The following is a 21,998-nucleotide window of genomic DNA, read 5'->3' as shown; positions in this document are numbered from 1 at the left end:
AGTCACAACAATAGACAAACACAGTCTGCTGAAAATAATACTACACAAACATTAGATGTTGCCATGGTTTAATTGCACATAACATGTAAACATTCACAGTGCAGGGAGGAAAAAGTATGTGAGCCCCTAGCCTAATGACATCTCCAAGAGCTAATTGGAGCCAGGAGTGAGCCAACCTTAACTCCAATCAGTGTGATGATATTGGAAGTGTTGCTGACAGCTGTTCTGCCCTTTAAAAACACACACCTGTTGTGGGTTTACTGGTTTCAAGAAGCACTGTCTGATGTGGACCATGCCTCGCAGAAAAGAGCTCTTAGAAGACCTACGATCAAGAATTGTTGACTTGCATGAAGCTGGAAAGGGTTACAAAAGTATCTCCAAAAGCCTTGATGTTCATGTGTCCATGGTAAGACAGACTGTCCACAAATGGAGAAAGTTTAGCACTCTTGCTACTCTCCCTAGGTGTGGTCGTCCTGTAAAAATGACTGCAAGAGCACAGTGCAGAATGCTTCATGAGGTAAAGAAGAATCCTAGAGTGTCAGCTAAAGACCTATAGAAATCTCTGGCACATGCTAACATTTTTGTTGACACATCTACAATAAGGAAAACATTAAACAAGAATGGAGTACGTGGGAGGACACCACGGAGGAAGCCATTGCTGTCCAAAAAACCCCAAAAACATTGCAGCACGTTTGAAATTTGCAAAAGAGCACCTGGATGTTCCACAGCACTACTGGCAAAATATACTGTGGACAGATGAAACCAAAATTGAGTTGTTTGGGAAAAACTCACAATACTATGTGTGGAGAAAAAAAGGCACAGCACATCAACATCAAAACCTCATCCCCACTGTAAAACATGGAGGAGGGAGCATCATGGTTTGGGGCTGCTTTGCTGCCTCAGGGCCTGGACGGATTGTTGTCATTGATGGGGAAATGAATTCCAGAGTTTATCAAGACATTTTGCAGGAAAACGTACGACCATCTGTCTGCCAACTGAAGCTCCGCAGGGGATGGGTGATGCAACAGGACAATGACCCAAAGCATACAAGTATGTCAACACAAAAATGGCTTCAACAGCACAGAATAAGCCCTCTGGAGTGGCCCAGTCAGAGTCCTGACCTCAACCCGATTGAAATGCTGTGGCATGACCTTAAGAGAGCGATTCACACCAGACATCCCAAGAATATTGCTACACTGAAAAAGTTTTGTGAAGAGGAGTGGTCCACAATTACTCCAGATCGTTGTGCAGGTCTGATCTGCAACTACAAGAAACGTTTGGTTGAGGTTATTGCTGCCAAAGGAGGATCAACCAGTTATTAAGTCCAAGGGTTCACATTCTTTTTTCCTCCCTGTACTGTGAATGTTTACATGTTATGTGCAATTAAACCATGGCAACATCTAATGTTTGTGTAGTATTATTTTCAGCAGACTGTGTTTTTCTATTGTTGTGACTTAGATGAAGTTCAGAGCACATTTTATGACCAATTCATTCAAAATTCCACATAATCCCAAGGGGTTCACATACTTTTTCTTGCAACTGTATTTGCTAGACCAATTCTCGAATACAGCTCATCTGTCTGGAACCTGCACTGCATATCGGACATTAATACAATTGAGCAAGTCCAGAGATATTTCACGAGGAGAGTCCTCCACTCCACTCTCGCAAAAGAATACCTTATGCCATCAGGCTTGAAACTTTGGGCATAGACAACTTAGAACTACATCACCTTCAGTCTGACCTAAGCGTAGTACATAAAATTATCTACTACAATGTTCTACCTGTCAATGACTGCTTCAGCTTGAACCACAACAATACACAAGCACACAATAAATACAAACTTAAGTTAAACTGTACAAAATTCAGTTGCAGAAAATACCACTTCAACAACAGTGGAATGCTCTACCTGACTCAATAGTTTCTTCCCCAAACCCCCAAAACTTTAATCTTAGACCGTCTACTGTTGACCGGTCTACCTCACCCCATTCCTAACAGGTTTGTAAGGGGTGTGCATAAGCGCACCAGAGTGCCTACCGTCCCTGTCCTAACAACCCCATTTATTTGTATCCATTTCATGTATTCATAATCTTGTATGTACTTATATCTATTATCTTATACATGCATGACAAAACAAACAAATGAATAAATAAAATATGTTCCTCTAAATAACCTGGCCCTATGCATCTAGGGCTTTTAAAGGTGACAATCTTGCACTGAATTGATTTGATCTGATCAAATTTGAACAATTGCTAGATATGCAGACTCTTCTTCCTTTCTGAAATGGGGCTGCCCCATAGGAAAGGAACTATACAGGTATGAATGTCTACTGATTACTCACCCAATCACTTGGGGCTTTATCAATGGTTCACTCCCCCACCCCTCACACACATACCACTTCTCTTGAAGAAGGGGCATTCAGGCAGCCTTTTTAGTGTTTCTTCCAGATCCAGACCACATCAGGATTTGTTGCAGATAACTGCTAAAAGCAATTTACAAAGCCAGGGCTGCAGGAGAACAGTGTAAAATTAGATCTGAAGAGTTAAGAGGGAGAAGCAGATAGAATATATTTTAAAGTGGGGAGGGGGAGAGGGCAAAGAAAGATTACATGGTAGGAGAAAATAAATGGAAAAAGGGAAGGTGTGAGACAGCAAGGAAATACAACACAAATCATGGGGTAGTGTGAAAGATTACACACAGAGAGATAAAGCAAGTCACAAGGCAGCATTAAAAACATAATCTAAATCCTAGGCAGAACAAAAGGTGCGAACATAGAAAAAATAATGTTCTGAAGAAGAGAGAAAGGGGAAGTGTTTGGAAAACTAATTGCTGTGCGTGGGGAGGCGTTGCAGAGTCTGGTAAGGGTGGGACTCAGTTACTTCTTCAGTGGGTGGATATGCAACAGGGTGGGTGGGTGGGGGAAAGGTGGGGAAAATATCCCATTATAGACTCTTGTTGCTTTGTTCTCAAGGAATAAAAATACCCCAGGAAATCTGCTCCTGAAAGGAGCAGAGAAAATCACAGATGCAAGATGGTTGGGTGTGAGATGGTGGAGATGTGTTTACTTATGCTTTTGCATGCAAGAACCATGGAGTTGGGACCATAAAGGTCATGTCTAACCCTCCATTCAGGGCAGGATCCACTATCCCTGTGATGGCGAACCTACGACATGCGTGCCAGAAGTGACATGCAGAGCCATCTCTCCATTGCTCTTCTGGGTTCCAGCTTGCCAACCAGCTGGTCTTCACACATTGGGAGTGCCAGAAACTGGAAGACCAGGTGCCCGTTGCACATGCACATGCCGGAAACCGGAAGAGCAGCCGCACAGATGTGCATGTGCACCAGGCAGCTGCTCTTCTGGTTTCCGGCGTGCATGCTCCCGTTTCAGTACGCGGTGCCAAAAAGGTTCGCCAATACTGCACTATCCCATCTCTGATAGATGACCACCCAAGTTCTGAAGATTTTATTTATAAATGTCATACCCAGGCCAACAATTCCCTGAGTTGATTAATTTAGCCTTCCTTTCCTCCAGGCAAATACACATATAGCGGTGGCCAAAATTGTGGAAACTTTGTGAGAAAAGTGTATTTTTGAGGGCTGATGGCTAATAAGAATACTTTTTTAGCAGTACCATAAAATTATATATCAATGGAAAGATAATTTAATCAAGAATGTAATGCAGCAAAGTTCATTCAATTATCTATATTCTATGAAACATTATAGCCAAATAACCAGAAAAAGGAAGCACAAACTTGCTTAGGTTGATATTCAGTAGCTTTCCTTCATCTGATTGTAACCAATGAGCATGAGTGTTTAGAGACCCAATCGGGTGTCTTCTTGTTTTGGCAATGAGCCAATTAGATCACAGTAGAATTCAGTTATTGATGTTATGTATTGAAGCTGAGAGGAGGACATTTGACAGTGTGTTATGTAATTGCTATCAAGTTGATTGCGTTTTTTTTCCTGTTCTTTCATTTAGTGAGCTTGTAAAAAAATTAATGGTGCAAAGAGTTGGCTAGTCACCCAGAAACCGATGTAAAATAGTACTAAATACTCAGCGTAACGTGAAAAGACTGAGGCGACCTTTCTGGAACAACACCCTTTTTGGTTAACTACAACAATCTAATGTGAAGAGAACAGAGAACTTCGGTTTGACAGCTATTTATAGTGCGGCTGTCAAACTGGCAACCAATCACAATATTATCTCCCGCTGATGACGCCCAGGCGAACCAGCCAATTCTGGCACTCGCTGGTGCTGATTGACGCTGCGTGTTCACCATGGCTCGGACACAACACCTCTTTCCCCCAAGCTTGCACAGGCGTAGTTGGATAGATAGGCCAGCCGTCTCTGGATTTGCTCGGAACGACGCCTTGCATTGGAGCCCATGGAAGAGGAGCTGGTATTTTTTGGTCTTCCGGAACATGATGCTCATCAGGTAGCCATGTTGGCTCCGCCCTGGGAGGAGGTAGTTGCTCCACAGGTAAGTTAATCAGCGCCGGATCAACAGTCAGAAACGCGCAGGGAATGAGAGTTGTAGCTGGGCTAGGCCGGCAGGTGGCATAAAGTCTTTCATTGTTCTGATGGAGCTCATCATTACACTGTTCCCTCGGGCCTCGTGGCGGCGCAGGTGATCACTATGACGCTGCCATTGCCGCCCATCGTTCAGAAGGACTCTGTAAGAACAGGGCCCTGTTACTTCGATAACGGTAGTTGGAACCCACTTTAGTTGTCCCCCAAAATTATGTGCAAAACCCTGTCACCACTAATGAATTCCCTTGTTGGGTAAGCCCCCGGTAGCGCAGGGACATTGTTGTATTGTGGGTGCAACCTGTCAAGGGTAGTCCGGAGCTTCCTGCCCATCAAAAGTTCAGCAGGACTTTGATTAGTGACCGGACATGGGATGGAATGTTGGTAAATTAAATATTGGCAGATTTTGTCTTGTATATTGCCAGAGGTCATCCTCCCCAAGGCTTCTTTAACCAAACAGACCGCCTGTTCCACTCGGCCGTTGCTGGCCGGGTGGAAAGGGGCCATTAGAACCTGCCGGATCCCCAAAACAGCTAAAAATGACTGGAAAATGGCCGAGGTCCATTGGGGCCCATTAGCCGAGATTACTATGTCCGGTAGCCCATGGCATGCAAACAGTCATTTCAGAACCTTAATGGAAGCCTCGGCGGTCATAGTGGTCATAGGTACTACCTCTACCCACTTTGAGTAAGCTTCTACAATTACCATAATTTGAGTACCCTGAATAGGGCCAACAAAATCAAGGTGTAACCTTGACCAGGGCTCCTTAAGAATCTCCCATTCTCTGGTTTCCGCAGTCACCTGAGCTGGCTGGGCGGCTTGACATTCAGGACACTGCCCCACCCACACTTTAATGGCCTCATCCATTCCCAGCCACTACACATAACTGTGTCCAAGGGCTTTCATGTAAACGATTCCTGGGTCACCCTCATGCAGCCGCTGTAACACCTGGTTGCGAAGAGCTATGGGAATCATGACCCGATTCCCCCATAGCAAATACCCCTGGAGTATTGACAGTTCCACCCGCCAACTCCCGTAAGGAACAAACTGGTCATTTAAACCCTCAACAGGCCATCCCCTGCAAACCCAGTCCAAAATCTTAGTGAGGATCGGATCACGTCAGGAATAAGCAGCAATATCAGTGTAGGTCAGCGGTAAATTAAGCTCACCGACTGCTATAACATTACACATCGGAGCCTGGGCCTTTAACGGCAATGGACAGCGACTCAACGCATCAGCATGCCCTATGTGCTTACCTGGGCGATGCTCCAACCAATAGGAATAAGCGGCCAAAAATTCGGACCATCTCAGCATCCTTGGAGAAAGGATAGGGGGAGTAGGACGATCACCAGATAAAATCCCCAGTAGAGGTTTGTGATCTGTCACCAGGAGGAAGTGGCAGCCGTATAGGTAGTAATGGAAACGTTTAACCCCTGCTATGGCCGCCAATGCCTCCTTATCAACCTGATTGTAATTACATTCCGTAGGCGCTAAGGTTCAGGAAAAATAAGCAATAGGGGCTTCCTGACCAGAAGGTTGTACATGAGCCAGAACAGCCCCAATCCCATAGGGGGAGGCATCACATGTTAGTGTCAATGGAAGATCAGCATGGTATTATACTAGAACAGCTGAGGAAGTGAGGAGATGCTTAATGTTCTCGAACGCTTCAGCTTCCCTCGGCCCCCACTGCCATGCAGCTGAGTTATCTAGGAGCCTATGCAAGAGCTCTGGCAAGACACTTTGTGCGGCAAAAACACTGCATAGAAAGTCAGCAGACCCAAAAAGGCTTGCAAGTCAGCTTTTGACTGGGGCGTTGGAGCCTGATGGATAGTGTCAAGTTTGCTAGGCGTGGGATGGATTCCCTTACCATCAATCAAAAATCCCCAAAATTCAACGGAGGGAACTCAGATAGGGTTCGCAACTTGGGAGTCCTCCTGGACCCACAGCTGACCTTTGACCATCACCTGTCGGCTGTGACCAGGGGGGCATTTGCCAAGGTTCGCCTGGTGCGCCAGTTGCGACCCTACCTGAATCGGGAGGCCCTCACAACAGTCACTCGAGCCCTTGTGACCTCTAGGCTGGAATACTGCAATGTGCTCTACATGGGGCTGCCCTTGAAGAGCATCCGGCGACTTCAGCTAGTCCAGAATGCGGCCGCGCGAGTGATAGTGGGCGCACCGCGGTTCGCCCACATAACACCTATCCTCCGTGAGCTGCGCTGGCTACCTGTTGATCTCCGGGTGCGCTTCAAGGTGCTACTTACCACCCATAAAGCCCTCCATGGTAGTGGATCTGAGTACTTGAGAGACCGCCTCCTGCCAATTACCTCCCTTCGACCTATTAGATCGCACAGATTAGGCCTCCTCCGAGTTCCATCCGCCAGTCAGTGCCGACTGGCGACTACGCGGAGGAGAGCCTTTTCAGTAGTAGCTCCGACCCTTTGGAACGATCTCCCCGTGGAGATTCGCACCCTCACCACCGTCCAGACCTTCCGCACAGCCCTTAAGATCTGGCTATCCCGTCAGGCCTGGGGATAAAGATTCTAATCCGCCCCACCCGAATGTTGAATGAAAGTTGTGTTTTATTGTTTATTTTTTTATTCACGTATTGTCTTATGTTTTGTCTTGCACACCCCCTCCCATGAATTGTAAGCCGCCCTGAGTCCCCTCAGGGAAAAGGGCGGCCTATAAATAATAAATAAAATCTAAAAATCTAAAAAAACTCCTAGGTGGCATTTACTGTGCTTAAGTCTAAGACCTGCTGCTCTAAACCTTAATAGAACATTCCGCACTTTGACGACAAGATCCGCCCTGCTAGTGGCCGCAATCAACACATCGTCAAAATACGGAACCACCCCATCCAGTCCGTGGAGCATCCGCTCCATGAGACTTTGAAATAATCCTGGAGCTACAGAAACTCCAAATTGAAGCTGTTTGCAACAAAAAGCCCCCTTATGAGTAACAATAGTTTGGGCATCAGCAGAAGCCTGATCCACAGGCAATTGCTGATAAGCCTGGACCATATTTAATTTGGCAAAAATACACCCATGCCCCAGCAAGTGCAATAAGTGTTGCACTACCAGAACAGGATATGGGTGCAAATTCAGAACCTTATTAATGGTTGATTTATAGTCTCCACATATCCGAATAGACCCATCAGCTTTAATAGGGGTAACAATGGGGGTTTCCCATCGCGAATAATCAACGGGTTCAAGGATTCCTTGCGCTACCAATTTGTCAAGCGCGGCCTCGACCCTGGCTTTGAGAGGAAAAGGAATCCTTCTGGGCTTTAACCTTTTTGGGGAACATTAGGGTCCAGATTCAAAGAAATAGGGGTGCCCCTGTAGTTATCCAAGGTATTGTCAAATAAATCAGCAAATTCTATTGTTAAGTTCTCAAAGTCATTTGTGCTGGAAACAGAGTTCCCGCCATCAATGGACAGTCCAAGAGGCTGGAACCAGTCGAGACCAAGCAGTGTAGCCAGTGGTTTGGCTACCACGACAAGGGGCAGTTTTGTTTTAACAGACTTGTATTCGATGAGGACCAATGCTAGACCTAAGACGGGAATCAAGTTCCCTTGATAGTTGCGCAGGCGGCAGGTACAGCCTTGGAGTTCATCTCTGGTAATTGAAGGCAGTAATTCTTGCAGGGAAGGCCAGGATATAATTGATTTAGCGGAGCCGGTGTCGATCTCCACTCGGCAAAGTCTCCCCTCAACGCAAAGAGTAATGAAGAATTTGGAGGTTTTTGGATCTTGTTCGGATGCCGATTGGATGTTCCAGTCATTGGTGTCTTGTTCCACAGTCAAAGCAGAACAGAGGAGGACTAAAAGAATGTTGAGACTTAGCTAGCCTTTTGCCAGGAGCTCGGTCCCCCTGACAAACCTGATCTGTCAAATTTGCGCGGCACACAGCAGCTATGTGGCTGAGGCGGCCTCAACACCTGCAGACCGCCTGTTTAAAATGGCAGGTAGAGCAGAGGTGTTTGCCTCCACAGCTCAGGCAGCCCACACCTTGCATTTTGGCAGGCTCGGTCCTGAGGTAAATTTTTGATTGTATACAGCCAATTTGTTCACAATCATTCGAGTCGTCATAGTCCTGGCCAACTTGGTGGGTGACTGAGGAAGAATTAAACTGAGGATTAGCGCCATTAAGTTTTGTGTGAATCTGAGCGGTAGACTTTTCAGCAAGCTCCGCGGCTCTAGCCTCATCCACAGCGGCTTGTAACGTTAACTCTGATTTAGCCAAGAGCCGGCGCTGAAATCTAATATCTCTAACCCCACACACAAATTGCTGTAACAGGGCATCGTCTAGCTCTTTGAAATTGGAAGGAATTGCCTCTTGGCAAAGGGTAGCCATATATTGGCAGACAGATTCATCTTCTCGCTGCATACATTGCCTAAAAGCATGCCTGCGAGCTATTTTAGATGGTGCAGGGGAGTAATAGTGTTTTAATTTAGTTATTAGCACATCCCACGGAACGGTATTCACAGGCATTGGAGCTGATAGCATCCTGGCCATACTGAACATTTCAGGTCCACATGCATTGAGGAAAAATCCTCTCTTCCTATCTTTTGTCACCTCAGCGAAATCATGGGCCAGTAAAAAACATTCAAACCTCTCCAAAAATGCTTCCTATGACTCCTTATGAGCGGAGAAAGGAGTGAAACTTGGAATAGCAGACATTTCTTAATCAAAAGACTAATTTGTTAGACAGGATACGAGAACGTGGAGACTTCCCTACTCCTTGTCGCCAGTATTAAATACTCAGCGTAACATGGAAAGATTGAGGCGATCTTTCTGGAACAACACCCTTTATTGGTTAACTACAACAATCTAATGTGAACAGAATAGAGAACTCCGGTTTGACAGCTATTTATAGTGCAGCTATCAAACCAGCAACCAATCAGAACAACGCTAACTCCCGCTGATGACGCCCACATGAACCAGCCAATCATGGCACCTGCTGGTGCTGATTGACACTGCGTGGTCACCATGGCTTGGACACAACAAATAGTATTATTAAGGGAACAGGGCTACAGTTATAAAGAAATTAGAAGAAAAATTGGTGGAAACTTAACCAAATGTGGCATTTCTAAGTTTTTGAAGACATATAAGGAGACTCAGTCACTACAAAACCACTCTGGTAAAGGCAAAAAAAGGTGCACAACACCAAGTGATGATAGATGAATTAAGAGAATGTGCCTATGTGACAAGAAAACCATCTGGAGGTATACAAGATGAAATGGCGCAATGCAATGTGAAGTTGAATGCAAGGACTATTCAATGCAGACTGCAGGAATTTGGCCTAAAATCTAGAATTGCACAAAAAAAGCCACTATTATCTCTCAAACAAAGGTTGAAAAGACTAAACTGGGCTAAAACCCATCTTACATGGACAGAGGATAATTTTATGGTATTACTTCAAAAAAAGTGGTGTTATTAGCCATCAAACAATACTGTATACACTTTTCCCAAAAGGTTTCCACAATTTTGGCCACTACTGTATATGGAGAGCTGTGATTTAGAACATATCACTAATAAACTCCTATCCTCATAGTTCTTTATGCCTAAATTTTATTCTGTTAATTTCCCAACTACCCCACAGTATCTCACACAAATCTTGGGGATCATCAATTCATGGAATACTTTCAGTCTGCAAAATTTCAGAAACCACTAGGTGACAGCAAAGATCTTTGAGTAACTCTCTGTTGCCATCTAATGGTCAATCCCATTTTTCCAGTCTGAACTTTCTGGTTGTGGAGTAACAGGACATATGGGATTAGCTGATGTAATAATTTGGGGGGATTTGTACAGATTTGCCTGGAGGAAAGGAAGGCTGGGCTGAATACTAAATCCCTCTTCCTAGTCCTTTCTTTTGCATTGGAAAATATTTGACAGGAGCAGAAAATTGCAAATTTTTGGAATAATCAGATGGATCTACTAGGAAAAAACTTTGCAAATCTATACTCAAATCTATTTTCTGGGCTCAACCCACCATTGAAAAATTATTTTTGCCTTACATTCTGCCAAAACCCAAAAGTTTCTTTCTATAGATTTCAGCTTTGGACAAGTTACTCTCTCACATACACCAGCCTACCTCACAGGCTTATTGTTAGAGTGAGAAAAAGGCTAAATGTTTTGAATGAAAGATATAAATTTAATACGTAAATTAGTCAACACAGGGAATTGTTGGCATGTGTCCCACTGGAGTATGACATTTTGAGATAGCTAATGGATAATTAGGGACACAGTGGCTAAGACACTGAGCTTGTTGATCAGAAAGGTCAGCAGTTAGAATCCCTAGTGCTGCGTCATGGAGTGAGCTCCTGTTACTTGTTCCAGCTTCTGCCAACCTAGCAGTTCGAAAGCATGTAAAAATGCAAGTAGAAAAAGTAGGAACCACCTTTGGTGGGAAGGTAGCAGTGTTCCGTATGTCTTCGGTGTTTAGTCATTCTGGCTCTTTCAGCTTTGAAACGGAGATGAGCACCGCCCCCTAGAGTCGGGAATGACTAGCACATATGTGTGATGGGAACCTTTACCTTTAATGCGTGACCACACTTTGCTCCCTCCATCTCCCTCCTTGTCAATTTTATTTTAACTGAATTTTTAAATTTAAATCCCTATTTATTGCTGTAATGCTTTATAATGTATATTTAATTGAATGACTGTTAAGCTACAGAATCACCTTTGGCAAAATGAATAGCATGTAAATTTCATAATAAATAAATTGCTGTAACCATCCCAAAAATTCAACATGGTCAAGTTAACGAAATTCAATGATTTTATTTTAAAATAAAGACAATGTCCTGGTAAATTGGACTAATTGATCTTTTAGATCCCCCTCCTGGTCTAAGTAACCTCCTTATGTAACAACTGTGGAACTTTCCATATCTATTAGGAATACAATTCCCAGAATTCCTAGCCCGGGTGTATTAACCCAATGATTACTACATTTTTTTTTTAAAAAAACCTATTTTTTCAATTCGCAATATGCTGCTCCAGGGCTCAAAACTAAATATTGGCCTACGCATCTGCAAAAGACAACAATTCAACGAAGGAACGAGGTAAACAATACACACTTCCTATTGTATGAGGGGCACGAACGGATTCGAGTATATGACCGGGGAAACATTTCCGGCGGTTTCTGATTGGTCCCGAATCGCGGGTGTTCGCCTCTCAAAGTTTCTCAACGTTCTATTGCCATGAATGAAAATAAATTCCGAACTTTTTCCTACCCACGTGACTTTCTGAGAACTCACGGAGGGCCGTTTTCGACCGACTATCGAGCTCCTCCGAAACTATCGCCGAAGTGACCCGATTCGTTTCCGAGACTCCCCGAAGCGAATCCGATCATTTCCGAAAGAGGCCATTTTCTGGGCCTCTCTAGTTGTTGCCACTCTAACCTTGACATCTCTATGATGAAACTGCTTTGTGGATCATCCCCCCCTCCCTCCCCCCCCCCCGGATGGGTGGCTCAGGCGGGGAAAGCCTTTCAATCGTGGGCCGGAAATGCTTTGCGATTGCAGAGCGGAAGAGACTGGAGTTCAAAGGAGGCGGAGCTTGATTGATAGGCCTATAAAACCCCTTCGCAGCGGCTCAGCCCTTCTTTTTCCGCTTCCGGTCGCAGTATCGACAAGAGGGTGAGGTGTAGGCCGCGTGTTTCTCCAAAGGGAAGACGCTGCAGTGTGGGGGCCCAAAGAAATGGGGGAGAAGGACGGATTCTTGTGAGGGACTGTTAGAAAGGCGCCACATGGTCGAAAATATTAATCCGTCGTCTCCATGTGTTATGAATTCAGATGCCCAGGAAGACAAATGAATGTGCCCCCTCCCCCCTTAATATTCAATCTCAGATTTAAAGTTATTAAAAATGGATTCACTGAAACTCAGTGGGATTTATTTTTAAGGAATTACGCCTTGAGCTGAACGCTGTTTCTCTTAGGCTTAGGCTTCTCTTAGGGTGTGGAGTGTTTCCTCCCTTTTTAAAACATGCCTTCGCGTCTTTTGTAATGTTGGCAGTTAAATTACATATTAGGCGAGCGGATACCTGGTGGTCTGCTTCATTTTTTGTAGGGAAGCGTTTATTTTTTTTAAAGTAACATTTGCTTTAATGTGAATTCTTAGTTGGAAGGAAAATTATGGGAGAAAGTTACCCTTAAGTATTTATTTTCATACATACCACTGTTTCGGTTTTGCTGAAATATCTGAAAGAGAGTAAAATCTTGTAACGCTTATTGGCAGAGGATGCCTTTTATTCAAATTGTCAATTTTTTATGTTTCAGTTAGATTCTTCATTTTTAAAAATAATCTTTACAAGATGTTCAATTCTGGAGTCCTCAAATAGCATGAAAAACATGGGAATTGGGAATATAGAATATTGAGTTGGAGAAAACTACATTATTTTATATTCCTTTGAAAGACCTAGAAAAAAATTAAACTGCATAGAATATCAGATAGGAAGCATAAACTTGAAATGCAAGTAGCAGTGGCATTAAACATATATATATTCTGTATTGAAAGGAATAAGAATACTTGTTGGACTTCAAAACAAATCACTCAGTGCTGGGATTTTGAAATTAAATGAACTGAATGTCTGTTTGGTCTTTCCTTCCCAGGAATTCTCCACAATGTCTGCTCATCTGCAATGGATGATTGTTCGCAACTGCTCAAGTTTCCTTATTAAAAGGAACAAGCAAACTTACAGCACGGTGAGCCACATCTACTATCTTCAAAACCAACAGCCTTCTTGCAAATAATTCTAGGGTGTTGTTAGGCTTTCCTGGACTTTGAATCTACTTTTTTCCACATATATTTGTTTTCAAATAAATGATTCTGCCTTGAGCTTGCAAAACCTTTCATTATAAGTTACAAGGAATTCTAAAAGTGTTTTTCTTTCTTTAAAGGAGCCCAACAACCTGAAGGCCCGTAACTCCTTCCGCTACAATGGTCTGATACATCGCAAGACAGTAGGAGTAGAACCAGCTGCTGATGGAAAGGGTATTGTTGTAGTCCTTAAGAAGCGTGCAGGTGGGTATTCTCCGCTTAAATCAAATTCCTACTGAGCAGAGAAGGCGGAACAAAATAAGTTGGAAGCAACCTCAGAGGTCTTCTAGTCCAACCCTCTGCTCAAGCTGGAAACCTGATATTATTCCAGACAAGTGGCTGCCTAGTCTCTTCTTGAAAGCCTCCAGGGATAGAGCACCACTTCTGAAGGCAAACCGTTCCACTGGTTAATTCTTCTCAATTTTAGGAAATTCCTGCTTAGTTCTAGCTTGCTTTTCTCCTTCAATATTTTCCACCCATTTTTTCCTGTCTTGCGTTCTGGTACTTTGGAAAATAGGTTGACCTCTTCTTTGTGGCAGCCCTTCAAATATTAAATCACTGCTATTATTCACTCCTAGTCCTTCTTTTCACTAGACAAACCCCAATTCCTGCAACCGTTCATCACATGTTTTAGCATCCAGCTTCCTAATCATCTTAGTTGCTCTTCTTTGCACTCTTTACAGAGTCTATATCTTTTTTACAATATGGTGACCAAAATTGCAGTATTCTAAGTGTGATCTTACCAAGGCCTTATAAAGCATTACTAATACTAATTCATGTGATCTTGGTTCTAACCCTTTGTTAATGTAGCCTAGGATTGCATTGGCTTTTTTGGCTGCTGCTGCCCACTATTGGCTCATATTTAAGTGATTGTTTATTAGGGCTCCAAAATCTCTCACAATTAGCTGCCATTGAGCCAGTACCACCTATACTATGCCTGTGCATTTGGTTTTCCCAGCCTAAATGTAAAATCTTACTTTTCTCCACATTGAATTTCATTTTTTAGGCAATTCCGGAAAGGATAGAAATTATGTGATCTTGAGCCATAGATAATGCAGAGTGATGGAAGCTCAAAGGGCAAAAGAAGTTACCCAAGTCTGCATGTAAAGTGCAGAATTTATATTTACCTCAGTTTTGTGGAACCAGAAATAACTATTAGATTTCACAATGATTCTGAGCCATTCAAAAATACAACTTAACATGTCAAAAATGCTTCTAAATTAAATCTTAAATTTGCAAAGCAGTACCTAAAGAGATTTTCAGTCACCCAAGCCATGGTGGTCCCAAAGGTACTTTTTTTTTTTTTTTTGCAAAGCAGATCGTTTAAAATAGTTAATGATCTCTGGATAAACAGATATATTCTGAAATTCTCTTCCTGCAATAAGATATTTTGGTCTACAACATGTAAAAACCAGCATTAACTGTAGATACCAAGTATATCTAGCAGGACCTGCCAACAATGCCCCATTAATAATCTATACTTCTGCTTCTCAGGCCAGAGAAAGCCAGCCACTTCCTATGAAAAAGTCACCATCAACAAGAATGCACGGGCCACACTCAGCAGCCTCCGCCATATTATTCGCAAGAATAATTACCGCAAGGATCTGCGCATGGTAAGTCAGCCTCGTGGATTCTCACTCTGCAGAGTGGGGCTTGGATGAATATTACAGCTTCCACTAATCCAATTAATACATAGTAGTGATTTATGGTAAACCAAACTTCTCCATCCAGCTAAAAAGGAATGCAAAATGCTAGTCTTTGTACCTAAATCCTAAGCCTTGGCATTGTTAAGGTATATACTGTATAGGAGCCATGGTGGCGCAATGCTTAGAATGCAGTATTATAGGCCGGTTCAGCTCTGCTAGGAGTTCAGTCCTCACTGGCCCACAGTTGATTCAGTCTTCCATCCTTCCGAGGTTGGTAAAATGGGGGCCCAGATTGTTGGGTACAATATGTTGACTCTAAACCGTTTAGAGAGGGCCGTAAAGCATTTTGAAGCAGTATATAATTCTAAGTGCTAGTGCTATTTTCAAATTATGGAGCAAACTCAAAACAAAAACCCTCCCACTCCTCTAAGTTGTCCCTGGGTTTAGCAGTCTCAGCAGGTTGGGCCCAGTTTTTGAATAACCTGGAAGCCAAATCTTGTGTATTTTTTGTTGACTCGGCCAAATTTTTGCGAATGCTTTTGAGAATGCTTAGACACCCTGATAGTTGTGGGCGTTTTATCGCCCATATCTCACTTAAGGTTATAAGAGTTTAATCAGAATTGGTACACATACTGACAAAAAGGTGAAAAGCTTGATTCAGGAATGCTGTTGAATGAGAAAAAGAGCATAGGTATAAACATTAGGAAATCTGCATTTGAGGAGAGAAGAGATGTATGTGGAGTTCACTTTATTCACGTCCCCCTTTTTCCCCTCTCTCCTCCAGGCTGCCTTGCGTCGGGCAAGTGCAATTCTGCGCAGCCAGAAGCCCGTGGTGGTGAAGAAGAAGAGGACTCGGGCTCCCAAGACTGCATAAAAAACAGTTCTCAAATTATCTAATAAAAGAATACAACCAGAAAGCAGAATGTCTGAATGTAATTTATAAATCTGTAGTCATGGGATTACTTCTCTCCTCCAAGAAAATGAACTGGACATTTCCATTTGTTTTGAGAATAGAATAAATGTCTCAGAAATCACTATTTCTGTAATGAGATGGAATTTGAAAATTAGTAGGGATTTGCAACTTGAGTTTTGAGTCCCGCTTGTTTTTAATTATGTCTCACACCTTCCTTGATGCCACAGCTAGTTTGAATGGAAATGGTTTTGCTCCTTTTAGGAAGTCTGGCTCTAGTTTAGAGTCCTTTTCAAAATGTTTTCCTAGGATATGTGTAACAATCTGAGAAACCCTGGATATGTGTAACAATCTGAGAAACCCATAGTTCCCTCTCACTTTTTTTTCTTTTATCTTGCAAAGTTATGTTAACTACAAGAGTTGCTTTTTAAAAGCAGAAATCAGTTCATTTCCCTGTATGTTGCCCATATAGGATAAGCATCAATGTAGGTTTTTTTGTTCCTCTTTATGACGCCTTGAACTAAACAACAACGACGCCGTGAAGAGGGAGGCTAGCTCCCTCTCAGTTGCTGGATGCAGTTAAATCAGGAAAACTAAATTTATCCTGATCACATTGGTGGTTAAATACCTGTGTTGTGGAAGTTACAATCTCTTGACTTCACTTTACAATCTGAGCTTATTATATTCAATTATACAATTCCTGGTAAAGTGAACTCCCTTTACTGCTTAAAAATCTTCCTTGCTATAGAAATATCTATTCCTCTGGAACTGAGCAGTTAAAAAATAGCATGTTAGCAGAAAAGGTGAAAAAAATGAAATGGATTAAGGTCTTTACGTCACCTCTCACAGGGAGAGTGACATTTGAGATTTTTTTAATTGGCTTTGCAACCATAAGGTGGCAGTTAAGAGCTGAAGCAGATCTAGGCAGTTGTTTATTTTCAGTTTTATCCTTTTGCCCTAGATTTCAAGAGGTTGGATTTACGTACCATTGTCTATACTTGCCTCAGTAATTAATGTCGATGAGAAGCCTTCTTAGGGGACACAAATACAAAGGAAACACTTTGTAGATGATGCACAAAAGTCAATGAAGAAACCTGATTGTTTTACTCTGTACCTATAAGTATTGGGTGCACTTGGCTGTCTCATGCCGTGGTAGCTCTGGATAGCTGCTGGGATATTCAAAAAAGAAAGATGGGCTTTCCAGTGGATAAACCTGTGCTGCTCCTATAGCATCTGTTTTTCTTCCTAAAAGCTACCAAGGTATGACAGACCAACAATTGGACTGACTTGTTAGTTGTGAATTCGTGTCCAACTCATTGCAACCCCATGGACAACATCCCTCCAAGCCATGTCCTCTACCATCCTCGAGTCCATTTAACCTCACTCCTTCAGTGACTCCATCCAGCCACCTCATTTTCTGTCGTCCCTTTCTTCTTTTGCCCTCAGTCTTTCGCAGCAATAGACTTCTCCAGTGAGTCCTCATTAGGTGGCCAAAGTATTTGAGTTTCATCTTCAGGATTTGGCCTTCTAAGGAGCAGTCAGGGTTGATCTCCTCTAGGACTGACCAGTTTGATGGCCTTGCAGTCCAAGGGACTCTCAGAAATCTTCTCCAGCACCAGAGTTCAAATGCCTCAATTCTTTGTTGCTCATCCTTTCTTAAGGCCATCAAACCAGCTTTCACAGCCATCCATTGCAACTTGGAAAACAGCCTTGACTATAGGCACTTTTGTTGGAAACGTTGGACTCACTATGTGCCCTCAAAATTTAGCTGGCTGTAGCAAATTACCTTTGCAAGCCCATAAGGGAGAATACAGGTGATCCTGAACTTATGACCACAATTGAGCCCAAAATTTATGTTGCTAAGTGAGACTTGTTAAGTGAGTTTTGCCCCATATTATGAACTTTCTTGCTCTGGTTCAGCAAATCTCTGCAGTTAAGTTAGTAACACAGTTAAGTGAATCTGACTTCCCCATTGACTTTGCTTCTCAGAAGGGTGAAAAAGATGATCACATGACCTTGGGACATTGCAACCGTCATAAATAGGAGTCACTTGCCAAGCATCTCAATTCTGATCATGTGACCATGGGGATGCTACAATGGTTGTTTGGAGTTTGGAGTTGGAGTTTATTCAATTTGTAGGCCACCCTATTCCCTGAAGGGACTCAGGGCGGCTGAACAAAAGCCAAGGGAGGGGAAATTACAAAAAGTAAGACAAAAACAATCAGACAATACGAACAATTTAAAAGCACAACAGACACAGCAAATTCGAGTGGGGGGGACGGACTCAACCCCAGGCTTGCTGGGACAGCCAGGTCTTCACGGCCGTCCGGAAGGCCCGAAGGGTGGAGAGGGTCCGAATCTCCACGGGGAGCTCGTTCCAAAGGGCCGGAGCAGCCACAGAGAAGGCCCTCCTCCAAGTAGTCGCCAGCCGACATTGGCCGGCAGGTGGAATACGGAGGAGGCCTAATCTGTGGGATCGAATGGGTCTGTGGGAGGTAATCGGCAGAAGGCGGTCTCTCAAGTACCCAGGTCCAATACCATGTAGGTCTTTATAAGTAATAACTAGCACCCTGAAGCGTATCCGGAGACCAATAGGTAGCCAGTGCAGCTCGCGGAGGATAGGTGTAACGTGGGTGTACCGGGGTGCACCCACAATCGCTCGCGCGGCTGCATTCTGGACCAGCTGGAGTCTCCGAACACTTCAAGGGCTGCCCCATGTAGAGCGCCCCATGTAGAGAGCGTTGTGTATAAAATAGTCCTGTTACGAACTGTCACTAAATACACTTGTAATTCGAGGACTACCTGCATGCTCAGGGTTGAAATGAGGGATCCTTCGTGCTCTAAGCTTCGTTGTTTTGCAGACATTTCATTAACCAAACTAGGAAACATCAGTGTTAGTAAGGAGTGGGGTTTGCTTTCAGTTTATAATTAGTGCAGTGATGGCGAACTGTGATCGCACTGAGTGCCGAAAAGGTCGCACGGAAACGTGTGCATGTGTGTGCACTCGTCGGGCCACGCTCCAGAAAAGCCCAACTTCCAGGTTCTAGTTCACATACATGTTTGACAATCAGCTAGCCAGCACAAATGCACAGGATGGTTTTCGGCACAGCCACGCATGTGAAGGGATCGCGCCCCGGAAAAGCCAAACTTCCGGTTTGTGATGCATGCACACCTGACAATCAGCTGGCCAGCATACATGTGCACAAACGGTTTTCTGCACTGCCATGCACGCGCAAAGGTCAGCTAATCATCACGTGCACAGGCACACCAGAAACCCAAATACTAACAGGCAAGGCTGTGTGTGGCAGGCGACATGGCTTTGTGTGCCACTTTGGGCACGCATGCCATAGGTTTGCCATCACGGATCTAGTGTCTTGCCATCTCAGTGGTCTAAGAGGTTCTTTGGTTGGGCTGTTTATTATTGGCTAAGATATGAAGAAAATTTTAATTTCACAACATATGGGCAGACCAAACCGTAGTTTGAACTGGGAAACTGATCCTCTTACACCAAGGCAAAACCGCTAGGGAATTTCTAGAAGCCTGGCGGTCTGACAAATTATCCATCACTAGACACATAGACATCAACAACGTCTATATATAATGCAAAAGAGACAAGCCAAGCCAAGGAAGAAACAAAAAGACCCAAACGCCTCCCCACCACCAATCAGCACCCAGACGAGCATAGATAAACTGCAAGTTTAACATCATACCAGCAATCAAGTAAACAATGCCCCGATCAAAGAAATACCAAACAAGCTAACAGTAAACAGCTCAACCAAAGAACCTCTATGACCAGCCCCTCAACGCTGACAAGTCACTAGAATATAAACTGAGAACAAACCCCACTCCTTACTAGCACTGATGATATTACCTAGTTTGGGTAATTAAATGTCTGCAAGAAAACCGAGCTCAGAACAACAAGGTATCCTTGCAAGGCCAATGAAGTTGAGATTGTAATTGTATAGTCCCAGAAGAATCCAGACAGGACTTTTCTTTTCTTTTTATAAAGATTTTTTTTTATATTTTTGAATAAACACAAACAGACAAAACACACAAAAAACCTCCACAAAACCATCTTCCATTACAAATTGTAGAAAGTGTGTCGATTGGTTACAAAAACTTCCCTTCCCCAGGCATCACCTACAATTCATATCAAATCATATATTTTAAATCATATATATATACATACATATATATAAAACTATCGTCATACCTCAACCTTCATTTGACTATAATTGTTTTTACGTCCTTTTATATAAAATATTCCAGATTTAAAGCAAAACCACATAATGGCATTCCATTAGCTCTTCCCAATATCATCCAATAACATTACATCTTTATAACATGTTCTAAATAAAAATTTGTTATATTTAATAACAGAGTTTCTAAACCTCCTTTCTTAGTCACCATTTACAATTTATATTAAATTACCTCTTATCAAACCAATACATATATATGCATTATTATTATTATCAATCAATTATTTAACTGTATCCATTATCACTTCATTTTATACATAATGCTCTAAATTTGACTTAATTTTTTATTATAAGCCTTCATTACATCAACCTGTGTCTTTCCAGTAATAGTTCAGTCCTATGTCTCTTGCCATTTGTGGCATTAGTATTCTGATTATTTCCTTAGTAAGTTTTGTATGGACTTGTCTTCACAACCTATTGCTTATTGCATATCTTGTATAAGCTCGAAACCCTCCATCTGCTTCTTCGATCAGCTAATCTTTAGTTATCACTATGCTTCTCTCCTTAGTTCCATCAATTCTTCTCTCTTTTCTTCTTCTATACTTTGGAATCTGGGGTAGAGCTCCAGTCCATCTATCTCCCCTTTCCATATTCCACTCTTTCCATTTCCAACCACGCTCAGTTCACCATCAGTATCAACAATTTTCTTGTCTCTTTGTTTATTTTTTCCTTCAGTTTTTAGAACTCTGACCTCCACTTTCTTCATTTGATGAACATCCTCAATTTTTCCATCAAATTTTACTGTTCTATGATCTATGTTCTCCAGTCTCTTCTCAATTTTCTCTGTTACGTCTAATAATTTTTTAATTTCAAACATAATCTTTTGCAATGTTAAGGTTTCTTTTTCATGTTGCACCATTCTTCCAACTTGTAAACACTGCCACTCTGCCATTCAAAGCTTTTTATTAAATTTAAAGCAGGTTTATTTATAATCTTTCAAGACAAGGCTTTGTTGTCACTCCACTCCAGCTGCCAATAAAGCTCCTGAAGAGCACCTGTATAAACAACCCATGCTCTTCTCACTAACACTCTCTGTAAACAAGCTGAGGAATCTTGAAATGCAAAGTCAAATGATCAAAGAGAAAAAAAAAAGACAATATTTCCAAGCCTCCAGTCTCCAAGTGGTGGTGTTCTTCCTTTCCCTCTGTTATTACAGCCCTCTTTGTATTTCTTTTATATCTTCTTTATATTCCAGCCTTAAAGAAAACAAAATTCTTAAATGGAGCAAAAAAAAAACAACCCATCCAATCCAGCATTATAAAAATAAGAAAAGAAAATTAATACATAGGTATAAAAAAAGAATATAAAAAGTAGAAGAAAAACTAATCCGTTCAATTTAAAGAACAGGAAACATTTGCAAAAGTTCCATCCATAAAAGAAATTTTTAAAAAAAGGATAACACACTGTCTAATGTATCTTAATTTCGCCAATTGTTCTCTTCTGTTTTCAAATTTAATTTAGCTTTAATTTTTTGGGGGGTAGTCTCTTTTATAATAATAAAATTTCCTCACCAGATGGACACACTTTCTCTTTCTGTTTTCCTCCCATTCCGGAGCTGTCCCAACTTCAGCAGCTTCAATGGCTGTGCTTCTGTTGCAGGCAAAAAGAGATTCTCCTGGATCAATCAGGGACTTTGCGGTGTCCCTGAGATCAGCAGGACGTACTCTTCCCTGTCACCGTCTCTTTGAGACGGTTTAGGTCCAAAATGACCATCCAGCGGTAAAAATATCATTGAGACACCAGCTCCTCCTTCAGACAGACTTTTCTTAAACTTAGGGGGTCATTTGTCATCAATCTGTTTCATAAGTCTCCTTGATGCCACAACTGAGATGGCAGC

General features: G+C 42.5%; 1 protein-coding gene across 1 annotated transcript; it reads left to right on the top strand.

The window, feature by feature from the left end:
• The first annotated feature begins 12,068 nt into the window (after positions 1-12,068).
• RPL28 (ribosomal protein L28) lies at positions 12,069-15,912 on the top strand. The gene is made up of 5 exons (XM_032238151.1): positions 12,069-12,166; positions 13,139-13,231; positions 13,427-13,550; positions 14,841-14,959; positions 15,777-15,912. Exons 2-5 carry the CDS (start codon positions 13,151-13,153, stop codon positions 15,864-15,866), a joined length of 414 nt encoding a protein of 137 aa, XP_032094042.1. The 5' UTR covers positions 12,069-12,166; positions 13,139-13,150; the 3' UTR covers positions 15,867-15,912.
• The last annotated feature ends 6,086 nt before the right edge of the window (positions 15,913-21,998 follow it).

This window comes from Thamnophis elegans, chromosome Z (genome assembly GCF_009769535.1).
Source record: "Thamnophis elegans isolate rThaEle1 chromosome Z, rThaEle1.pri, whole genome shotgun sequence".
Lineage (NCBI taxonomy): Eukaryota > Metazoa > Chordata > Lepidosauria > Squamata > Colubridae > Thamnophis > Thamnophis elegans.
Note: the sequence above shows the minus strand (reverse complement) of the source record. Positions and strands in the feature narration are given on the sequence as shown.

Coding starts and splice junctions, on each gene's coding strand:
- RPL28 (XM_032238151.1), top strand. CDS start 13,151: ATGTCTGCTCATCTGCAATGGATGATTGTTCGCAACTGCTCAAGTTTC. Junction 13,551..14,840: donor AGTCCTTAAGAAGCGTGCAG/GTGGGTATTCTC, acceptor TCTGCTTCTCAG/GCCAGAGAAAGCCAGCCACT. Junction 14,960..15,776: donor ACCGCAAGGATCTGCGCATG/GTAAGTCAGCCT, acceptor TCTCTCCTCCAG/GCTGCCTTGCGTCGGGCAAG.